The sequence below is a fragment of the Rhamphochromis longiceps genome, linkage group LG4 (assembly GCF_057381845.1).
Source record: "Rhamphochromis longiceps isolate RC_006_pf linkage group LG4, R_longiceps_female_GT1.1, whole genome shotgun sequence".
NCBI lineage: Eukaryota > Metazoa > Chordata > Actinopteri > Cichliformes > Cichlidae > Rhamphochromis > Rhamphochromis longiceps.
In genome coordinates this window covers 17,242,249-17,262,078 of record NC_140560.1, presented here as the reverse complement: position 1 = coordinate 17,262,078, position 19,830 = coordinate 17,242,249, and the positions used below count along the sequence as shown (strand labels likewise).

At 39.4% G+C, this 19,830-nt stretch overlaps 2 protein-coding genes across 2 annotated transcripts; one reads left to right on the top strand and one right to left on the bottom strand.

Moving 5' to 3' along the window:
* Positions 1-569: 569 nt before the first annotated feature.
* LOC146671347 (uncharacterized) lies at positions 570-4,001 on the top strand. Its single transcript, XM_085403571.1, has 6 exons — positions 570-947; positions 1,071-1,171; positions 1,576-1,696; positions 2,390-2,937; positions 3,187-3,370; positions 3,635-4,001. The coding sequence occupies exons 1-6, from the start codon at positions 570-572 to the stop codon at positions 3,947-3,949; spliced, it is 1,647 nt and encodes a 548-aa protein (XP_085259697.1). The 3' UTR covers positions 3,950-4,001.
* Positions 4,002-4,241: 240 nt separating this feature from the next.
* On the bottom strand, positions 4,242-6,598 carry LOC146671346 (uncharacterized). Its single transcript, XM_085403569.1, has 3 exons — positions 6,382-6,598; positions 5,991-6,272; positions 4,242-5,495 (listed from the first exon to the last, which is right to left on the bottom strand). Exons 1-3 carry the CDS (start codon positions 6,596-6,598, stop codon positions 4,465-4,467), a joined length of 1,530 nt encoding a protein of 509 aa, XP_085259695.1. The 3' UTR covers positions 4,242-4,464.
* Between the last annotated feature and the right edge of the window lie 13,232 nt (positions 6,599-19,830).

Here is a 19,830-nt window from a genome sequence, read left to right as displayed (position 1 = left end):
TAAAGCAAAGAGAAAAATTTATACACAAAGCTAATTGGCTGGAGAAGAAAGAGCACTACTTCCAAGAAGAACTGTAAAGTGCATTTTGTCCTTTGGAAAGGCATTTCCAAATGCAGTTCACTTCAGGGAAAAGAAAAGGTGAAATTTAGGGATATGTTCCTCAACTTGAAAAAGAAATGCATAGACGGTGTGGAAGGCATCCCCTTTGTTGGAATAACAAAGGAGTTTCTTGAAAAACAGCTGAACTGTCTATGTACCAGATGCAAATATCTAGAGACAGCTTTACTAGATAAAAAACGGGAGCTGGAATAGTTTCAAAAGAAGTACAATGGTATGGTAAAGACAGGAGCTCATTGGACCAGTGAACCAAATTATCGAAAAGGCTGGCAATGAAGTATAAGAGATAGGTCATCTAAAATCTAGAGTGAAAGACATTCAACTCAAGCTTAAATTAGAAAAACAGAAAAGACATAATTTCCCTTACATTGCTTCACCCATCAAAAAGTCACGGAAGCGAATATATATATCAATTTTTTAATGAATAGTTGGGTTGCGGTCACGTGGTTCTGATGACATGCGGAGGCAGCGCGATTTTTGAGTGGAGGGCGGAAGTAAACATGGAGGACACTGTGGAGAGTCAGGAGAGCAGCTATTGTGCAACTTTAGACCCCGTTTCTCGGGAGAGATATAAACAGATAGTTAAAAAATATATCGGACGTGATCCGTATTCTTTGAAAATGTCCGAATACACCACAGAAGTAAAGGATTTGCCTACTATCGAGGCTGTGGATATCACCAACTACTTGGTCCTCCAGACTTCTTACTACACTAGGCAGCAAATGAAAGCTTTCAAGAGTCTGGAGGCGTACAATTTTTTTGTCAGCGGGTGGGTCCACAACCTTGGAACAAAACGTCTCCGTGATGGATACAGTTTGGTGTTTGCAAGGGTGAGTGTTTGTTCTTATATTGCTTTATCTTAAACACGCTAACAGTTAGCGGTAGCGGCTTTAACGTCAACAAACATGCCACATCCTTAGGACTTCGTTAGAGTGACAGTTGTTTGTTTCAAGGTAAACCATTCTCAGCGGTCTAACGAGACACCTCTGAAGACTTGGGTAATTGCAAAGGAGGATGGAGAAGTGATTGCAGCTCATTGCAATTGTATGGCAGGGTTAGTAGCCTAATTAAGTAGGATGTTATTGCAATGAGAACACACACACACACACACACACACATATACGCATAGGGCACTGCTAGCATTTTGCAGGTGTACTTCAGTAGTAGTGGGGAGAGAGTGTTTTCGTTTAGCTAAGAATTCATCAGCTAAGAATTTGTGTGATTGCCTTAGATCCCTCATGACACTCAGATGCATTTTTCAGATAGAGGGTAGAACTATTCAGTCATGTCATCACCTAGATAATGATTTCTCTATAGGCTGTTGAGAAAGAGTTAATGAATAAACATGTTACTTCAAATAAAGTGCCATTGCACATTAGTATTAGTAAGCTATGCATCATCAAAATGTACTGTAAATATTGCATTTCATGTTAAAAAGATTATGTGCTCTATTTCCAGACTATCAGAATCATGCTCGCACGTTGGAGCTGTTCTTTTTGCAGTTGAAGCTGGGGTGAAAATGAGAGCGACATGCACATCAGAGCAGTGCAAGTGGCTGATGCCATCTCATGTTAAAAAGGTAAGCCAAAAAGCAAAATGTAGGATAAAGAATGTTATATTGGGACTTCATGTGACAGTAGGATAAAATATCTTCCCCTATACTGCTACCTTGTCGTGGTGGGGAAGCTTGAGTGCCTCAATGACCCTGTAGGCTATACCGGCGGGGGCTTCAAGCTGGTAGATCTAATCAAGCCGGGCAGGTTGCAGGTGAGGGGGTCAGACAAAAGGCAGTACTTTAATAAATGAAGAGTTCTATTCCAAAACGCTATAACAGCATTTAAAAGCCATTTCCTTTTTCATGACTAACATAACCATGACTGCAGAACCGTATACTGTATATCACACCCTTCTCATGCATGCCTCAACACCCTAGCACTTGTTTTCTGCGCACACACACACCTGACTGCAGCACTTTATATATTCACATTTCTCATGCATTCCTCAATACTCACAACTCCTCACACCACATTTTCATCAACATGGAACTGCTTACTTTCCACTCCTTTTATACCCAGCACATGGCACCTCCATCCCCACCCAACATACACACACACACTTCACTGCCAACCAACCACTATACCCAGCCTAAAACACACATACTCACTCCACTGCCATCACTGTTCAATTTCGAATATTTTTGGAAACGAATATATAGCGTTTTGGAAAAGAGCTTTTTAAATTTTAATGATCTTCTTTGGCTTAATTTTTCCAGATTCCTGCTTGCCCAGTAACTCTGATTGACTTCTCTTCAGCAAAGTCAAAAAAACGAAAGCTTGAGTGTTCCATTGATGGCTGCACAAGTACACAAAAGGTTGGGAAATCACTTCCATGCCCAAGAGTGCAGAGAGATTCAGAGACATACTGTAGGTTTTTTGAGAGTTTAAGCAAAAACTGTCCAAGGAGTGCAGCACTGATGTCTAGGGAACCTTACCACAAAGAATTTGTCCCCCAGTCTAGCATGCTTCCTAAAACTGTGCCTGAGTACAGAACACCAGAGACACTGCAGCTCCCCCCCAAAGACCTTGAAGAGCTATGCCTGGACTTCCAGCTTGAAGAGCTCACCCTGTCCCAAGTCCAGGCTGTAGAGAGGGCGACTCGAAGTCAGAGTGCAAGCAGTATTTGGTTTAGGCAAAGAGCTGGACGCGTAACTGCCTCTAAGCTGAAACAAGTTCTTAAGACCAACCCCCAGCAACCATCAAAGAGCTTGATCAAGGCCATATGCTATCCAGAGGCATATAGGTTCACCACAGCTGCTACAAGGTATTTAGGGTTTGATGTAGGGTAAGGCAGAGTTAAGATTTGGGGTATGAAACTGTCCATAACTGTAACTAAAAAAGTGTTATGAAGATGGAGGTTAGTTATAGGCTTATACGGCTAGGGTTATACAGGGTAAGAACTAAGTATAGTTTAGGGTAATGGCATATTGTATAATACATCACTTTACTGTTTTACACATCCAATACTAAGTAATAATTTCCTTTTCATGTTTGGCATGTGTACTGTTTATAGTTATGGATGCAAACATGAAGCACAAGCCAGAGGAGCATATGAGAAGCTTATGAGCCAGGAGCATGCAGGCTTCTCATGTATGGACAGCGGTCTCTGGCTGAACCCCAAGTGGCCATACATGGGGTCCTCCCCTGATGGGATAGTCACTTGTGACTGTCATGGAACTGGCATCTGCGAGATTAAGGTATTGACTCTGTTGTAGTCAAGGCCATAGGTGTGACATCTTTCCATAAGAATCAGTGAACTGAGTAAAAATGCAGGAAATACCTTTTCTAATTTCTAATCTATTGTTCAATTAAGATAAGATGAGGCTTTATTGTCTGTGTCAAATAGACATTTGTTTTGGGCAATGAGAGATTATGATAACACAGACCACACCCATCATCTTTGCTTCTTCACTGTTTCATCAGATAAATCTTGATTGTTGTTCTCATCACTGTGATTTTAGTGCCCACACTCTCAGAAAGATGCGGTCAACCTGCGCATGCGTGCTGGGGAGAAGGGCTTCTGCCTCATCAGTGACGGGGATAATGTCACACTGGACCCAACTCATGACTACTATTACCAAATTCAGGCACAGCTTCACATTGCAAATGCAGAGTACTGTGACTTTGTTGTGTGGAACCGCAATGACATATTTGTTGAAAGGATTTTGCCTGACCTTGAGTTTTGGGATGATGCGATTCCTAAAGTTGAGTGTTTTTTTAGAAACAGTATACTCCCAGAAATACTGGGACAGCAAGTTACAAACATACATGTGTAATGTGATAAAAGGACGACAACATAATGACATTTTGAATATTGTTATGACCTGATGGTAGTCATGAGTTCTGGCTATTGTATTTGCTCTGACGTAGCATTAGAGCACAAATTGTCATTTAATTTTATTGTACATTTAATTGTGTCATTTAAGTGTTGTGTAACACTACACAATGATTAAATGCTATTGAGGCAGCATAATAATACATTGGTGGTTTATTTACAAGATTAGACTTTTAAACAAATAAACAAAATAGATTGCAATCCATCTCACAGTATAATACTGTACAAACTGCCAGCACAATTTGACAGTTGGAGAAAAATATTTCATTTGAAAACATTTACAGACTAATCAGGAGTCAGGACTTAGGTACTACTATTACTCTACCCTGTTCTACTTATCACCAGAGCCAAGCAGCAGATACTGGACACTACTCTTCCTCTCCACCCCCTTCTGTGAGCCGTGACAGTGACAAGACATTTAATTTTTTTTAACTGATTGATTACCACCCACCCCCCTTACTCCAGTGGGACAACAGACTCGGAGAGATTTGATAAGGCACAACAAATTACCCCAATCTTGTCGATCAATGCATGTGTCTCACCTGGCTTTGTGGACATGTTCTCTATTGGCATAGCCCTGCTCTGCAGAATTTGATATTTCCTCCTGACTAAACCTATGACTCGCTCAACATGGATACGCAAATTGGCTATTTTCCTTGTCTCTGCCACTTCATAGGCTGACAGCTGTTTTCTCCCTTTAGTGAATGCCGGTGTCTGTAGTGAAGCACAGTAAAACCCCACATTATCGCCAATATTGAACCCACGATCTGCAAGGACAATATCTCCAGGTAACAAGTTATTTAGGAGGCCACTCTCTATTGTGATCTGCTTATCGCTAACTCTCCCTCCCCAGGCAGAAGATATGTAAGTGACGTAGCCTTGGGGGGCAACACCAATCAAAAATTTTACAGTGTGATGGTGCTTGTAGTTGGACCAAGTTTGAGCTTGTGCAAGAAGATTAGATGGTCTCTCAATAAAGACTTCAAAGCAATCAACAATCACAGCCACTTTACATCCAAATGCCTGTCTGAAACTCAGTGGCATCGTAGCTTGAAGAACATGTCGCTCTGGCCACTCAATTAGGAACTCTAACCTTTTATGAAGTATGTCAATTACTTTATGCCAAACTCTAGAAGCAGTGGACAGAGAAATATTGAACCTGAAAGCTAAATCTTTCAGGGGCAGATTTAGTCTCAGCCTCAGCAAAACTAGTATGAATTGTTCAAATTTGGACAACAAAGACATAGGTCCCGAGGTGATATAGGGCTCGCACAGTTCAAAAATCTGAATTAAAACTAAGAAGTTGGGGAGCCCTGTGTAGAACTTTGTCTTGTCTTCATTTTTTTCAAAAGCCTCCTGGCTGAACTGTGTGTCCAGAGCCTTGCTCCGAAGATCAACCAGCTCTGCTGTGTTCTGTCTCAAAACATCCTCCATCTTCTCGATGTCATCCATCGTCAGCTCTGTCTGGCATCCAGCATCCGCACAGCCTGCAATATAACAGTGGGGGAGCATAATCAGCATAATAGAGGCAACCTCAATTTTTACTCATTTTCACTGTAGGAGTTTTTTTAGTGGGCTATTAGAATCTGGTGTAATGTGTTTAATTCACTATGTTAATTTAATGTAATTATTTTTTTTAATCAACAAAAAAACATGTTGCGTCTAAACAAAAAATATATTTATATGTTTCTCACCACAGAAACCTTACATTACGGATATCTTTACTTATCTGTGAAAGGAGACTGTCTGGAATCTGGCAATATAAGAACCATAGCAGTGTACAAAAACCTGTGGTGTGTGCCTGACGGTAATAAGTGCCACTTTTTCTTTTTTTCTGAATAAAATGGTATGGATTTACTCTGTGATTAAAAAAAATCACAAACATGTAATATGTAACTTGGACCATAATCATTACAGATAATGGCATCTTTTTCTCTTTGACATGATTCTTGTTTGTTTTACATCTCAGCACAATATCTTACCTGGATAAGTGAATGTCTCATTCACACTGAAGTCTTCTGGTTGTGGATTCTCAGCTGGAAGCTGCAGTTCGGGGTTCTCCACTGTCACTAGGCTCAAATCCGGGCTCTCAGCCGTCTGTTGCATATCCAAAATCGCCTCTGCACATCGATGCTGTTCTGCCTTAAGCTTCATTCTTTTCTCTCGTTTGAGAACTGATTCCGATCTGGGTTTTCGTTCGTAGCCGAGATTGACCGTCGGAGCCCAGTCCTCCGACTCGTCGTCATCCAAAGCACTTGGGCAGCCTATAGTCCCAATCAAGTCAATATTAGACTACTAACTTAAAAGCACTAAGTAAACGAGAATTTAACGACAACCTAATGCTAATAAGTTCGTTTGCAAACATAACATTACCTCTGACGAAGTGGTCGCTGCAGACACGGGCATTGGCAGACTCTGCTCCTCCCAACTGTAAACGTAAATTTAAAATCCATTTTTTCCTACGTTTTTCGGTTAGAATTTTCCATTTTTCTCCTCTTCGTTGGGCTATTTTTGGTACCCTAAAATACCGTTTATCAGTTTCTCTGGTCGACCTACTGGAGCATCCGTAAACACAACAGGACATAGGCATTTTGCGTACTGTCTGTCTGTGATTTTGCGCTTATCTTTTTCACTTGGGGTTAATTTTCTACGTAACATGAGCTGAGAAGCAGCAGCAACGCTAGGCTAATGCTAGGCTAACAAGCTGGCTAGCTAGCAAGTTCAAAACCTGGTTCTAAACTGAAAGAAGGTACAAAAACAGTTTACTTCCAAGCCAGAGTATCACGCAAAAAATCACAGAAATTATCTCTTGAGCTCAAGCTGCTCCATCTGAACCCAGGTTTGCTCAAACTAATGCAATAAAAAAATGTGGGTGCCATGAACATGCAGACTGATCTGTGCAAAGTGAGGAGGATAGCAGTGACATGGCATTTTCAAACCATATCTTTTAAAAGCCTGCACTGAGAAGCAAAATTTCTAGCTTACTTAGTTTTTCCAATTCAAGACAACTCAAATAAACTGGGTTGATCAGCTTTTTGAATAAAAACTACTGGTAACTTATTTAAACAAACTGATAAAAATTGAGTTTAGTATATCCTTACATTTTTTAATTAAACACAATGTTAGATTTTACAGTGTACATGATAATGGAGTGCTGCTGGAATAAAATAATAAAATCTTTATGTTTCTTGGGGCTTAAATTGCAAAATGTGAACAAATGCCTAAAAACGTTCCAGAAGCTCGTCGTCCAAACTGCAGTGTAATTATAAAACAGAAAACCTCTGTTAAATAACAGAAAATGCCCTATTTAATTATTTTGTGTGGACATATTCTCAACAAAAACATTTTTATATTTCATAACACTTTACAGATATTTTTTAAAACTTTATTAATCCAGAAGGAAACTTGTGTGGTCAGCATTTACTTTATAAAACTAAATACTGAATACAAAACGTATTAATAAATAATCATTACATTGAAATTTTCTTCAGGAAATGCATTGTCTAGTTCTATAAAATCGTGAGTTTTTTTCAGGTTTAAGGCTGGCAGTTTGCTATCACACACAACACTGAATAATAATTAAATACGTGTTTTTAAATAACACAAAATTCAAGTCGTTCTTTCATAAAAGTCTTTTTTTTGTTGTTTTGCTGTGATAGAGCTCCTGACCCAGGCCAAGCTGGCTCTCTAGGAAGACAAGGAAAAACTCCCAGGTGCCAGATGATGGGAAGAAACCTCGGGAAAGTGTGCACAAATTCCACTTGACAACACAATAAAACGCAACATAGCACAAAAGGTCACGGAGGATCTCATAACAAGGACAGAGCAGGATGAATAGGATAATCACAGGAAAGGAACAAAATCACGAAAAAATTAACGGAAAGGACAAATAAGAAGGGGGTGCCATAACAATAGAAAAATAAGGATGGATAATGGAAAAGACATTACAGAAGGAGGTGCCAGAAAAATAATAAAAACCAAAAAAGCCTAAGCTAACACAGGACAAACATTAAAGATACTGAACAAAAAACCCCCCAATAAAACAGAAATCCCAAGAGTGGGAGAAGACACAGCACACTATAAAAGGAGGGGCAGAGAAGAGTTTCTTCATTTTAATTTGGCCAGCGACGCATGTGCACACCCTGAAGAAGGCACAGCCCAGCCGAAATGTAGCTACAGCCATGCGTCAGCGCTAAAAAGTGTTTTTGCTTGTTGTTTTAGTTTGTTATTTTTTGGGGGGGGGGGGGGGGGGGTTTCTTTTGATGTTTTTTTCATTTACATATTGATTTACTGGCCTAAAAATTGGAATATCATAAATTTATAACCTAAAAATTGGATAATTTATGGATAAAAACAGTTTAAAAGCCTAAAAATTGGAATTAAAAATGACACAGACTAAATTCATTGAGCAAAGACAAATTTTATTAAAACACAGTTAGAAACCTAAAAAAACAGGACAAATAAAACACAACTTTGGTAAAATTTAACATAATTTGGTACTTACCTGAACCTGAAAAAGAAAAGGACGGTACTTACCTCAATTCGGACCTGGGGATTGCCGGATACGGTAGATGGGATGGTGGGTCTCGGGAAGGGTCATGGTGCGGAGCGTGCACCTACTCCTGCCCTCCTTGTGCAGGGAGGAATTTCCATTCCCCTAACCTAACCCACCCTAATAGTGATGGGATTTCCGGCTCTTTTTAGAGATCCGGCTCTTTTGGTTGGGCTCACTAAAAAGAGCCGGCTCTTTCGGCTCCAAACCGGCTCTTCGGGTTGTTTTGTTGCTTTAATTAATTTATTATTAACAATAATATAAAATTATGCACAAAAGGAATTACTAGCGTAAAAAAAGTGGTTTTATTCATATATGTTTATATATAAATATATGCGGTGGCCCCTAGAGACAAAACACGTACAAACTTCAAAACACATTTCTAGCATGAACTGAACTTCCAAAGCAGAGCTACTAGATCACTTAAATTACACAATTAAAAGCATGTGTGTATTGTTTGTGTATTTATACACACGCACTCATATATATCCAAATAATTTAAAAAAAAAGTTCATTTACCTGTTACTACCACACACCAAATCCGGTCGTTGGTACTTGCTGGCTTGTGTAGCCACTAGGTAACAAAAGCTCAACACTGCGCCCAGCATCCTGGAGCACTTCTGTTGTCTTTTGTACGTGTTTTGAGTTTTTACGTGCTTCAGAGTTTTTACGTGCTTCAGAGTTTTTACGTGTTTTGGAGTTTGTATGTGCTTCAGAGTTCATACGTGATTTGAAGTTTGTATGTGCTTTGTCTGTAGGGGCAACCGTAAATATACTTTTTATTCACTTCACATAAAATGTAATAAATAAATCATATAATACAAAAATCAAATATTCACATTTCAACTTTTAACTATTTAAATTTTCAGCTTTTTCCTTTTACAAATTTAAAGTGAAACAACACAAAACACTGCAAACCACAAAACAATTAAATATAGATTAAAATATGAAAACAAAAAGAAGATGCATATTCTGCTGTCTTTCTGTGGTTTTCCTGCTCTGTGCTTAGGGCCTTTTTTAGGTCTTCATTTTTCTTTTTCAAAGAATCAACTTCATCTTCGACCATAGCCTTCATTTTCTTTTCCAAGGCCAGAGCTCTAGTATTACTCTGACATTTCCGTTTGATCTCCATATTCTGGGCCTTTTGGTTGTCTATTACTTTGCCCATTTGATCTTTCTCGTCTGTTAATTCTTTCACGGTTTTATCCATCAATTCATTTTCGTCCTGTAACTTTGTATTACGTGTCAGAAGACCCTCAATCCAACACTGCGAGGATTGATGTTGTTCCTCGCGTTCTTTAACCGCATTGACGGCCACACCTCTACTATTTTTTACTGTTCTCTCAAGCTTTTCTATTTTGGAATCATACATTTCCATGACCTCTTCTAACTTTCTGTCTGCAGCATTGGCTTTGTCTTCGAGTTTTTTCTAGTATTTTCCTCGTAAAATTGCTGCATCTTATTTTTTTCCTCTTTGTGGCGTTTCAATAATAATTCAACAACTTGGCTGTTGTGAAATTCCTGACGTACCACCTTTTCTTTTGCTGTTTCCAGCAGTCCTTGCAGGACTTCGACTTCGTCCTCATCATCTGTGATTAGGTATTGAAACAGCTGTTTACTCCCCAGATGTTTGTGTCCTCAAAGAAATTCCATTTAGATTTATGTGAATGTATTGTGCAGGTACTTTCTCTGCTTCACCCTCATTGCTTGCTTTATCTGAGAACATAATCTGCCTTCTTTTAGCTTGGGGTAGGCCAACCCCACGACTCTCCACTGCTTCCACAAAGTAACCTCCGATAACCTTTGGGTCACTGTTAGTGTGTGCGGCCCGCAGCCAAATGATGTTGCGTGAGAAACCGTCGATGCATCCATTAATACATATCCCATATGGCTTTAGTTTGTCATAAGAGTCTATGTGCCACACAAAGTTAGGCCCCTGAGCAAAATATTGCCTCCTTCTGAGACGTGTGGTCTGGCGAACCTGGGAACCTAATGGGTCCAGTAAAGAGATGAGGATCCTGACGTCTTCTTTCCTGATCGCAGTGCCGTGTTGTTTGCACTTTGTAAACATCCACCGATAACCGTGATCCTTCCCAGGCCCTTGCAGTTGGTTCACAATAAAATCTATCCCGGCGTCCAGGTCGTACTTACGTCTGTAAAGCGACTTGGCTCTCAATATCCGGTTTAAATGTCTCTCCGTAATGATGGTTCCTTGCATTGCCAGGCTTTTCAAAATGCGTTTGTAGCTCATTCCCAGCCTAAAATAAAACTCAATCAGACTGTCTCTGTCCATGGTGTATAGGTTTAGCTTCTTTTAGCTTGGGGTAGGCCTCAGTTTATGTTTTAAATTAAAACGCTTGAAGACAAAGTGAACTCTGGACAAGCGTGCGGCCTACCTGAAGCCCAGGTGGGCTTGTTGATAATCACATTTTCACACTCATCTCGGGGCACATCCGTGGTGTTCTGGTGCCAGCCTGAAAACGGGTCTCACAGACCCGAACACCATACAAGGGTTAAAACAAAATATTAACCGACAAATAAACCCCAAAATATAAGTAAACTAACAACAAACTTTAACTAATTTAAAAAAAAATAAAGAAAGAACAAATAGCTCCAACAATAACAAAAATGTAATGAGTCATAAATCATGTAATACGTAAATCCTTAAGAGCTGACGACAAATCTGTAAAGAAATTCCATTTTGACTTTCATTCTATCGACAATTACTATTGATTGATTTTCATTACAAAAAAGATTTAATAGGTTCCTTTAAATAATAATAATAATAATAATAATAATAATAATAATAATAATAATAAAGAAGGAAAGAAGTCAAAAGTTATCTCGATGAATTATCAGATGAGTGCGTCATAAACTTTAACTCACCAAACTAGCAGCATAAATTATGAAACCAGATAAGGTTTTATCAAACTTAATTTAAATCTCTTCTTTCAGCCAATTGGAAACTGTCAATCACATGCTAGCTTTCTAAATTGCCACTCAGCCACCAAAACAAAAATGTTGTAAAAGGGCAGGGAGATGCAGAACTCAAGAGAAAAACTTTATCGCTCTGTTTCTTTTGAAGCTGATATAAAATTGTATCAAAAACTCACACAGATGCAAAAGATTTGGACGTTTTTGGAATTCTAGCAAGTGTGAAATGACTTGCTATTGTTGGGATTTCTGGTTTATATATTGGGGATTTTACCTTGCAATATAAGTCCTTTCATACAACACAATAAAACACAACAGAAATCAGAAGGTTTTTGTGATTTGGATTTTTATTTATTTATTCATTTTTTCTCTTCTTTTTTGGTCAGGTTAGTACGGTGGCCCTCAGAGGCCAAACGGACTGCAACTTTAGAAAACACCAGCGATAAGAAAAATGCTGTTTTGTTTTTCCTATTTCCGTTGTGTTTTGTGTGCTTTTGCAGCATTTTTCTTACTGCTGGTGTCCGTTTGGCCTCTCAGGGCCACCGTAGGGTTAGAGATTTTGATTAATTTCATTGAAGTATACTTTAGTTTTATTGTTTTACTTTGATGCTATAATAGATGTTTAGAAAATTCAGTTATATTTAAGATTATATAGCATCATGGCAAAACAACAGTCTCCTCAAGCTGCTTTATACTGTAAGGTGAAAACACTACAGAAAAAGCCAGAAAACCCCAACAATCCAAAGATCCCCTTTGAGCAAGCACTGGGCGACAGTGGGGAGGAAAAACTCCCTTTAGGAAGAAACCTCCAGCAGAACCAGGCTCAAGAAGGGGCGGCCATCTGCTGCGACCGGTTGGGGGTGATGGAAAGAGAATAGAGGGAGACAAGATGAAGTATACTTCTAATGGCCTATTCCAATTGGTGGTAATACATCATAAGAATTGAGGAAAGGTGGTGTTGATGGAGACTCTGGGGAAGGCCTTCGTCTGCCAGGGTGTTTTGGAGCCACTTGAATAAATTTAGTTTGCACTGGAGGTGGACGAGGTTTAATCTGTGGAAAGATCTGAGACGGAGTCGGAGTCTCCCCATAACATCTCCCCATCACGCCTCTATGGACCAACGGTGCGAGCTTTTGTCCTTTCTGTTTTTCTAATTTAAGCTGGAGTTGAACGTCTTTCACTCTAGATTTTAGATGACCTATCTCTTTTTCTTCATTGCCAGCTTTTCTGATCATCTGGTTCACTGGTCCAATGAGCTCCTGTTTTTGTTTGAATAAAGCGTATTCGGAAGACTTTACCATATCATTGTACTGCTTTTTAAATGATTCCAGCTCCCGTGTTTTATCTAGTAAAGCTGCATCTAGATCCTTGCATCTGGTACGTAGACAGTTCAGCTGTTTTTCAAGAAACTCCTTCGTTGTTCCAACAAAGGGGATGCCTTCCACACCGTCTATGTATTTCTTTTTCAAGTTGTGGAATATATCCCTAAATTCCACCGTTTCTTTTTCTCTGAAGTGACCTGCATGTGGAAATGCCTTTTCAAAGGACAAAACGCACTGGTACAATTCCTCTTGGAAGTGGCGCTTTTTCTTTTCCAGGCAATTCGTTTTTTGTGTGAATATTTCTGTTTGCTTTTTTGTGGCGCGCAGTTGCTCTTCCAGTGAGATCTTTTCAGCCAGTGCCTGATTGTGTGCCGTTTTTACTTTATACCTGTCCACTGCTGTCTTTCTGTGGTTTTCCTGCTCTGTGCTTAGGGCCTTTTTTAGGTCTTCATTTTTCTTTTTCAAAGAATCAACTTCATCTTCGACCATAGCCTTCATTTTCTTTTCAAAGGCCAGAGCCCTAATATTTCTCTGACATTTCTGTTTGATCTCCATATTCTGGGCCTTTTGGTTGTCTATTACTTTGCCCATTTGATCTTTCTCGTCTGTTAATTCTTTCACGGTTTTATCCATCAATTCATTTTCGTCCTGTAACTTTGTATTACGTGTCAGAAGACCCTCAATCCAACACTGCGAGGATTGATGTTGTTCCTCGCGTTCTTTAACCGCATTGACGGCCACACCTCTACTATTTTTTACTGTTCTCTCAAGCTTTTCTATTTTGGAATCATACATTTCCATGACCTCTTCTAACTTTCTGTCTGCAGCATTGGCTTTGTCTTCGAGTTTTTTTTAGTATTTTCCTCGTAAAATTGCTGCATCTTATTTTTTTCCTCTTTGTGGCGTTTCAATAATAATTCAACAACTTGGCTGTTGTGAAATTCCTGACGTACCACCTTTTCTTTTGCTGTTTCCAGCAGTCCTTGCAGGACTTCGACTTCGTCCTCATCATCTGTGATTAGGTATTGAAACAGCTGTTTACTCCCCAGATGTTTGTGTCCTCAAAGAAATTCCATTTAGATTTATGTGAATGTATTGTGCAGGTACTTTCTCTGCTTCGCCCTCATTGCTTGCTTTATCTGAGAACATAATCTGCCTTCTTTTAGCTTGGGGTAGGCCAACCCCACGACTCTCCACTGCTTCCACAAAGTAAGCTCCGATAACCTTTGGGTCACTGTTAGTGTGTGCGGCCCGCAGCCAAATGATGTTGCGTGAGAAACCGTCGATGCATCCATTAATACATATCCCATATGGCTTTAGTTTGTCATAAGAGTCTATGTGCCACACAAAGTTAGGCCCCTGAGCAAAATATTGCCTCCTTCTGAGACGTGTGGTCTGGCGAACCTGGGAACCTAATGGGTCCAGTAAAGAGATGAGGATCCTGACGTCTTCTTTCCTGATCGCAGTGCCGTGTTGTTTGCACTTTGTAAACATCCACCGATAACCGTGATCCTTCCCAGGCCCTTGCAGTTGATTCACAATAAAATCTATCCCGGCGTCCAGGTCGTACTTACGTCTGTAAAGCGACTTGGCTCTCAATATCCGGTTTAAATGTCTCTCCGTAATGATGGTTCCTTGCATTGCCAGGCTTTTCAAAATGCGTTTGTAGCTCATTCCCAGCCTAAAATAAAACTCAATCAGACTGTCTCTGTCCATGGTGTATAGGTTTAGCTTCTTTTAGCTTGGGGTAAGCCTCAGTTTATGTTTTAAATTAAAACGCTTGAAGACAAAGTGAACTCTGGACAAGCGTGCGGCCTACCTGAAGCCCAGGTGGGCTTGTTGATAATCACATTTTCACACTCATCTCGGGGCACATCCGTGGTGTTCTGGTGCCAGCCTGAAAACGGGTCTCACAGACCCGAACACCATACAAGGGTTAAAACAAAATATTAACCGACAAATAAACCCCAAAATATAAGTAAACTAACAACAAACTTTAACTAATTTAAAAAAAAATAAAGAAAGAACAAATAGCTCCAACAATAACAAAAATGTAATGAGTCATAAATCATGTAATACGTAAATCCTTAAGAGCTGACGACAAATCTGTAAAGAAATTCCATTTTGACTTTCATTCTATCGACAATTACTATTGATTGATTTTCATTACAAAAAAGATTTAATAGGTTCCTTTAAATAATAATAATAATAATAATAATAATAATAATAATAAAGAAGGAAAGAAGTCAAAAGTTATCTCGATGAATTATCAGATGAGTGCGTCATAAACTTTAACTCACCAAACTAGCAGCATAAATTATGAAACCAGATAAGGTTTTATCAAACTTAATTTAAATCTCTTCTTTCAGCCAATTGGAAACTGTCAATCACATGCTAGCTTTCTAAATTGCCACTCAGCCACCAAAACAAAAATGTTGTAAAAGGGCAGGGAGATGCAGAACTCAAGAGAAAAACTTTATCGCTCTGTTTCTTTTGAAGCTGATATAAAATTGTATCAAAAACTCACACAGATGCAAAAGATTTGGACGTTTTTGGAATTCTAGCAAGTGTGAAATGACTTGCTATTGTTGGGATTTCTGGTTTATATATTGGGGATTTTACCTTGCAATATAAGTCCTTTCATACAACACAATAAAACACAACAGAAATCAGAAGGTTTTTGTGATTTGGATTTTTATTTATTTATTCATTTTTTCTCTTCTTTTTTGGTCAGGTTAGTACGGTGGCCCTCAGAGGCCAAACGGACTGCAACTTTAGAAAACACCAGCGATAAGAAAAATGCTGTTTTGTTTTTCCTATTTCCGTTGTGTTTTGTGTGCTTTTGCAGCATTTTTCTTACTGCTGGTGTCCGTTTGGCCTCTCAGGGCCACCGTAGGGTTAGAGATTTTGATTAATTTCATTGAAGTATACTTTAGTTTTATTGTTTTACTTTGATGCTATAATAGATGTTTAGGAAATTCAGTTATATTTAAGATTATATAGCATCATGGCAAAACAACAGTCTCCTCAAGCTGCTTTATACTGTAAGGTGAAAACACTACAGAAAAAGCCAGAAAACCCCAACAATCCAAAGATCCCCTTTGAGCAAGCACTGGGCGACAGTGGGGAGGAAAAACTCCCTTTAGGAAGAAACCTCCAGCAGAACCAGGCTCAAGAAGGGGCGGCCATCTGCTGCGACCGGTTGGGGGTGATGGAAAGAGAATAGAGGGAGACAAGATGAAGTATACTTCTAATGGCCTATTCCAATTGGTGGTAATACATCATAAGAATTGAGGAAAGGTGGTGTTGATGGAGACTCTGGGGAAGGCCTTCGTCTGCCAGGGTGTTTTGGAGCCACTTGAATAAATTTAGTTTGCACTGGAGGTGGACGAGGTTTAATCTGTGGAAAGATCTGAGACGGAGTCGGAGTCTCCCCATAACATCTCCCCATCACGCCTCTATGGACCAACGGTGCGAGCTTTTGTCCTTTCTGTTTTTCTAATTTAAGCTGGAGTTGAACGTCTTTCACTCTAGATTTTAGATGACCTATCTCTTTTTCTTCATTGCCAGCTTTTCTGATCATCTGGTTCACTGGTCCAATGAGCTCCTGTTTTTGTTTGAATAAAGCGTATTCGGAAGACTTTACCATATCATTGTACTGCTTTTTAAATGATTCCAGCTCCCGTGTTTTATCTAGTAAAGCTGCATCTAGATCCTTGCATCTGGTACGTAGACAGTTCAGCTGTTTTTCAAGAAACTCCTTCGTTGTTCCAACAAAGGGGATGCCTTCCACACCGTCTATGTATTTCTTTTTCAAGTTGTGGAATATATCCCTAAATTCCACCGTTTCTTTTTCTCTGAAGTGACCTGCATGTGGAAATGCCTTTTCAAAGGACAAAACGCACTGGTACAATTCCTCTTGGAAGTGGCGCTTTTTCTTTTCCAGGCAATTCGTTTTTTGTGTGAATATTTCTGTTTGCTTTTTTGTGGCGCGCAGTTGCTCTTCCAGTGAGATCTTTTCAGCCAGTGCCTGATTGTGTGCCGTTTTTACTTTATACCTGTCCACTGCTGTCTTTCTGTGGTTTTCCTGCTCTGTGCTTAGGGCCTTTTTTAGGTCTTCATTTTTCTTTTTCAAAGAATCAACTTCATCTTCGACCATAGCCTTCATTTTCTTTTCAAAGGCCAGAGCCCTAATATTTCTCTGACATTTCTGTTTGATCTCCATATTCTGGGCCTTTTGGTTGTCTATTACTTTGCCCATTTGATCTTTCTCGTCTGTTAATTCTTTCACGGTTTTATCCATCAATTCATTTTCGTCCTGTAACTTTGTATTACGTGTCAGAAGACCCTCAATCCAACACTGCGAGGATTGATGTTGTTCCTCGCGTTCTTTAACCGCATTGACGGCCACACCTCTACTATTTTTTACTGTTCTCTCAAGCTTTTCTATTTTGGAATCATACATTTCCATGACCTCTTCTAACTTTCTGTCTGCAGCATTGGCTTTGTCTTCGAGTTTTTTTTAGTATTTTCCTCGTAAAATTGCTGCATCTTATTTTTTTCCTCTTTGTGGCGTTTCAATAATAATTCAACAACTTGGCTGTTGTGAAATTCCTGACGTACCACCTTTTCTTTTGCTGTTTCCAGCAGTCCTTGCAGGACTTCGACTTCGTCCTCATCATCTGTGATTAGGTATTGAAACAGCTGTTTACTCCCCAGATGTTTGTGTCCTCAAAGAAATTCCATTTAGATTTATGTGAATGTATTGTGCAGGTACTTTCTCTGCTTCGCCCTCATTGCTTGCTTTATCTGAGAACATAATCTGCCTTCTTTTAGCTTGGGGTAGGCCAACCCCACGACTCTCCACTGCTTCCACAAAGTAAGCTCCGATAACCTTTGGGTCACTGTTAGTGTGTGCGGCCCGCAGCCAAATGATGTTGCGTGAGAAACCGTCGATGCATCCATTAATACATATCCCATATGGCTTTAGTTTGTCATAAGAGTCTATGTGCCACACAAAGTTAGGCCCCTGAGCAAAATATTGCCTCCTTCTGAGACGTGTGGTCTGGCGAACCTGGGAACCTAATGGGTCCAGTAAAGAGATGAGGATCCTGACGTCTTCTTTCCTGATCGCAGTGCCGTGTTGTTTGCACTTTGTAAACATCCACCGATAACCGTGATCCTTCCCAGGCCCTTGCAGTTGATTCACAATAAAATCTATCCCGGCGTCCAGGTCGTACTTACGTCTGTAAAGCGACTTGGCTCTCAATATCCGGTTTAAATGTCTCTCCGTAATGATGGTTCCTTGCATTGCCAGGCTTTTCAAAATGCGTTTGTAGCTCATTCCCAGCCTAAAATAAAACTCAATCAGACTGTCTCTGTCCATGGTGTATAGGTTTAGCTTCTTTTAGCTTGGGGTAAGCCTCAGTTTATGTTTTAAATTAAAACGCTTGAAGACAAAGTGAACTCTGGACAAGCGTGCGGCCTACCTGAAGCCCAGGTGGGCTTGTTGATAATCACATTTTCACACTCATCTCGGGGCACATCCGTGGTGTTCTGGTGCCAGCCTGAAAACGGGTCTCACAGACCCGAACACCATACAAGGGTTAAAACAAAATATTAACCGACAAATAAACCCCAAAATATAAGTAAACTAACAACAAACTTTAACTAATTTAAAAAAAAATAAAGAAAGAACAAATAGCTCCAACAATAACAAAAATGTAATGAGTCATAAATCATGTAATACGTAAATCCTTAAGAGCTGACGACAAATCTGTAAAGAAATTCCATTTTGACTTTCATTCTATCGACAATTACTATTGATTGATTTTCATTACAAAAAAGATTTAATAGGTTCCTTTAAATAATAATAATAATAAAGAAGGAAAGAAGTCAAAAGTTATCTCGATGAATTATCAGATGAGTGCGTCATAAACTTTAACTCACCAAACTAGCAGCATAAATTATGAAACCAGATAAGGTTTTATCAAACTTAATTTAAATCTCTTCTTTCAGCCAATTGGAAACTGTCAATCACATGCTAGCTTTCTAAATTGCCACTCAGCCACCAAAACAAAAATGTTGTAAAAGGGCAGGGAGATGCAGAACTCAAGAGAAAAACATTATCGCTCTGTTTCTTTTGAAGCTGATATAAAATTGTATCAAAAACTCACACAGATGCAAAAGATTTGGACGTTTTTGGAATTCTAGCAAGTGTGAAATGACTTGCTATTGTTGGGATTTCTGGTTTATATATTGGGGATTTTACCTTGCAATATAAGTCCTTTCATACAACACAATAAAACACAACAGAAATCAGAAGGTTTTTGTGATTTGGATTTTTATTTATTTATTCATTTTTTCTCTTCTTTTTTGGTCAGGTTAGTACGGTGGCCCTCAGAGGCCAAACGGACTGCAACTTTAGAAAACACCAGCGATAAGAAAAATGCTGTTTTGTTTTTCCTATTTCCGTTGTGTTTTGTGTGCTTTTGCAGCATTTTTCTTACTGCTGGTGTCCGTTTGGCCTCTCAGGGCCACCGTAGGGTTAGAGATTTTGATTAATTTCATTGAAGTATACTTTAGTTTTATTGTTTTACTTTGATGCTATAATAGATGTTTAGGAAATTCAGTTATATTTAAGATTATATAGCATCATGGCAAAACAACAGTCTCCTCAAGCTGCTTTATACTGTAAGGTGAAAACACTACAGAAAAAGCCAGAAAACCCCAACAATCCAAAGATCCCCTTTGAGCAAGCACTGGGCGACAGTGGGGAGGAAAAACTCCCTTTAGGAAGAAACCTCCAGCAGAACCAGGCTCAAGAAGGGGCGGCCATCTGCTGCGACCGGTTGGGGGTGATGGAAAGAGAATAGAGGGAGACAAGATGAAGTATACTTCTAATGGCCTATTCCAATTGGTGGTAATACATCATAAGAATTGAGGAAAGGTGGTGTTGATGGAGACTCTGGGGAAGGCCTTCGTCTGCCAGGGTGTTTTGGAGCCACTTGAATA

What these genes read in the sequence shown, in the direction of transcription:
- LOC146671347 (XM_085403571.1), top strand. Translation starts at nt 570, where the DNA reads ATGACATGCGGAGGCAGCGCGATTTTTGAGTGGAGGGCGGAAGTAAAC. An exon ending in TGCCATCTCATGTTAAAAAG is followed by an intron (nt 1,697 to 2,389) that starts GTAAGCCAAAAA and finishes TAATTTTTCCAG; the next exon opens with ATTCCTGCTTGCCCAGTAAC. An exon ending in TTCACCACAGCTGCTACAAG is followed by an intron (nt 2,938 to 3,186) that starts GTATTTAGGGTT and finishes TACTGTTTATAG; the next exon opens with TTATGGATGCAAACATGAAG.
- LOC146671346 (XM_085403569.1), bottom strand. Translation starts at nt 6,598, where the DNA reads ATGCCTATGTCCTGTTGTGTTTACGGATGCTCCAGTAGGTCGACCAGA. An exon ending in CAGCGACCACTTCGTCAGAG is followed by an intron (nt 6,273 to 6,381) that starts GTAATGTTATGT and finishes TTGGGACTATAG; the next exon opens with GCTGCCCAAGTGCTTTGGAT. An exon ending in TGAGACATTCACTTATCCAG is followed by an intron (nt 5,496 to 5,990) that starts GTAAGATATTGT and finishes GTTATATTGCAG; the next exon opens with GCTGTGCGGATGCTGGATGC.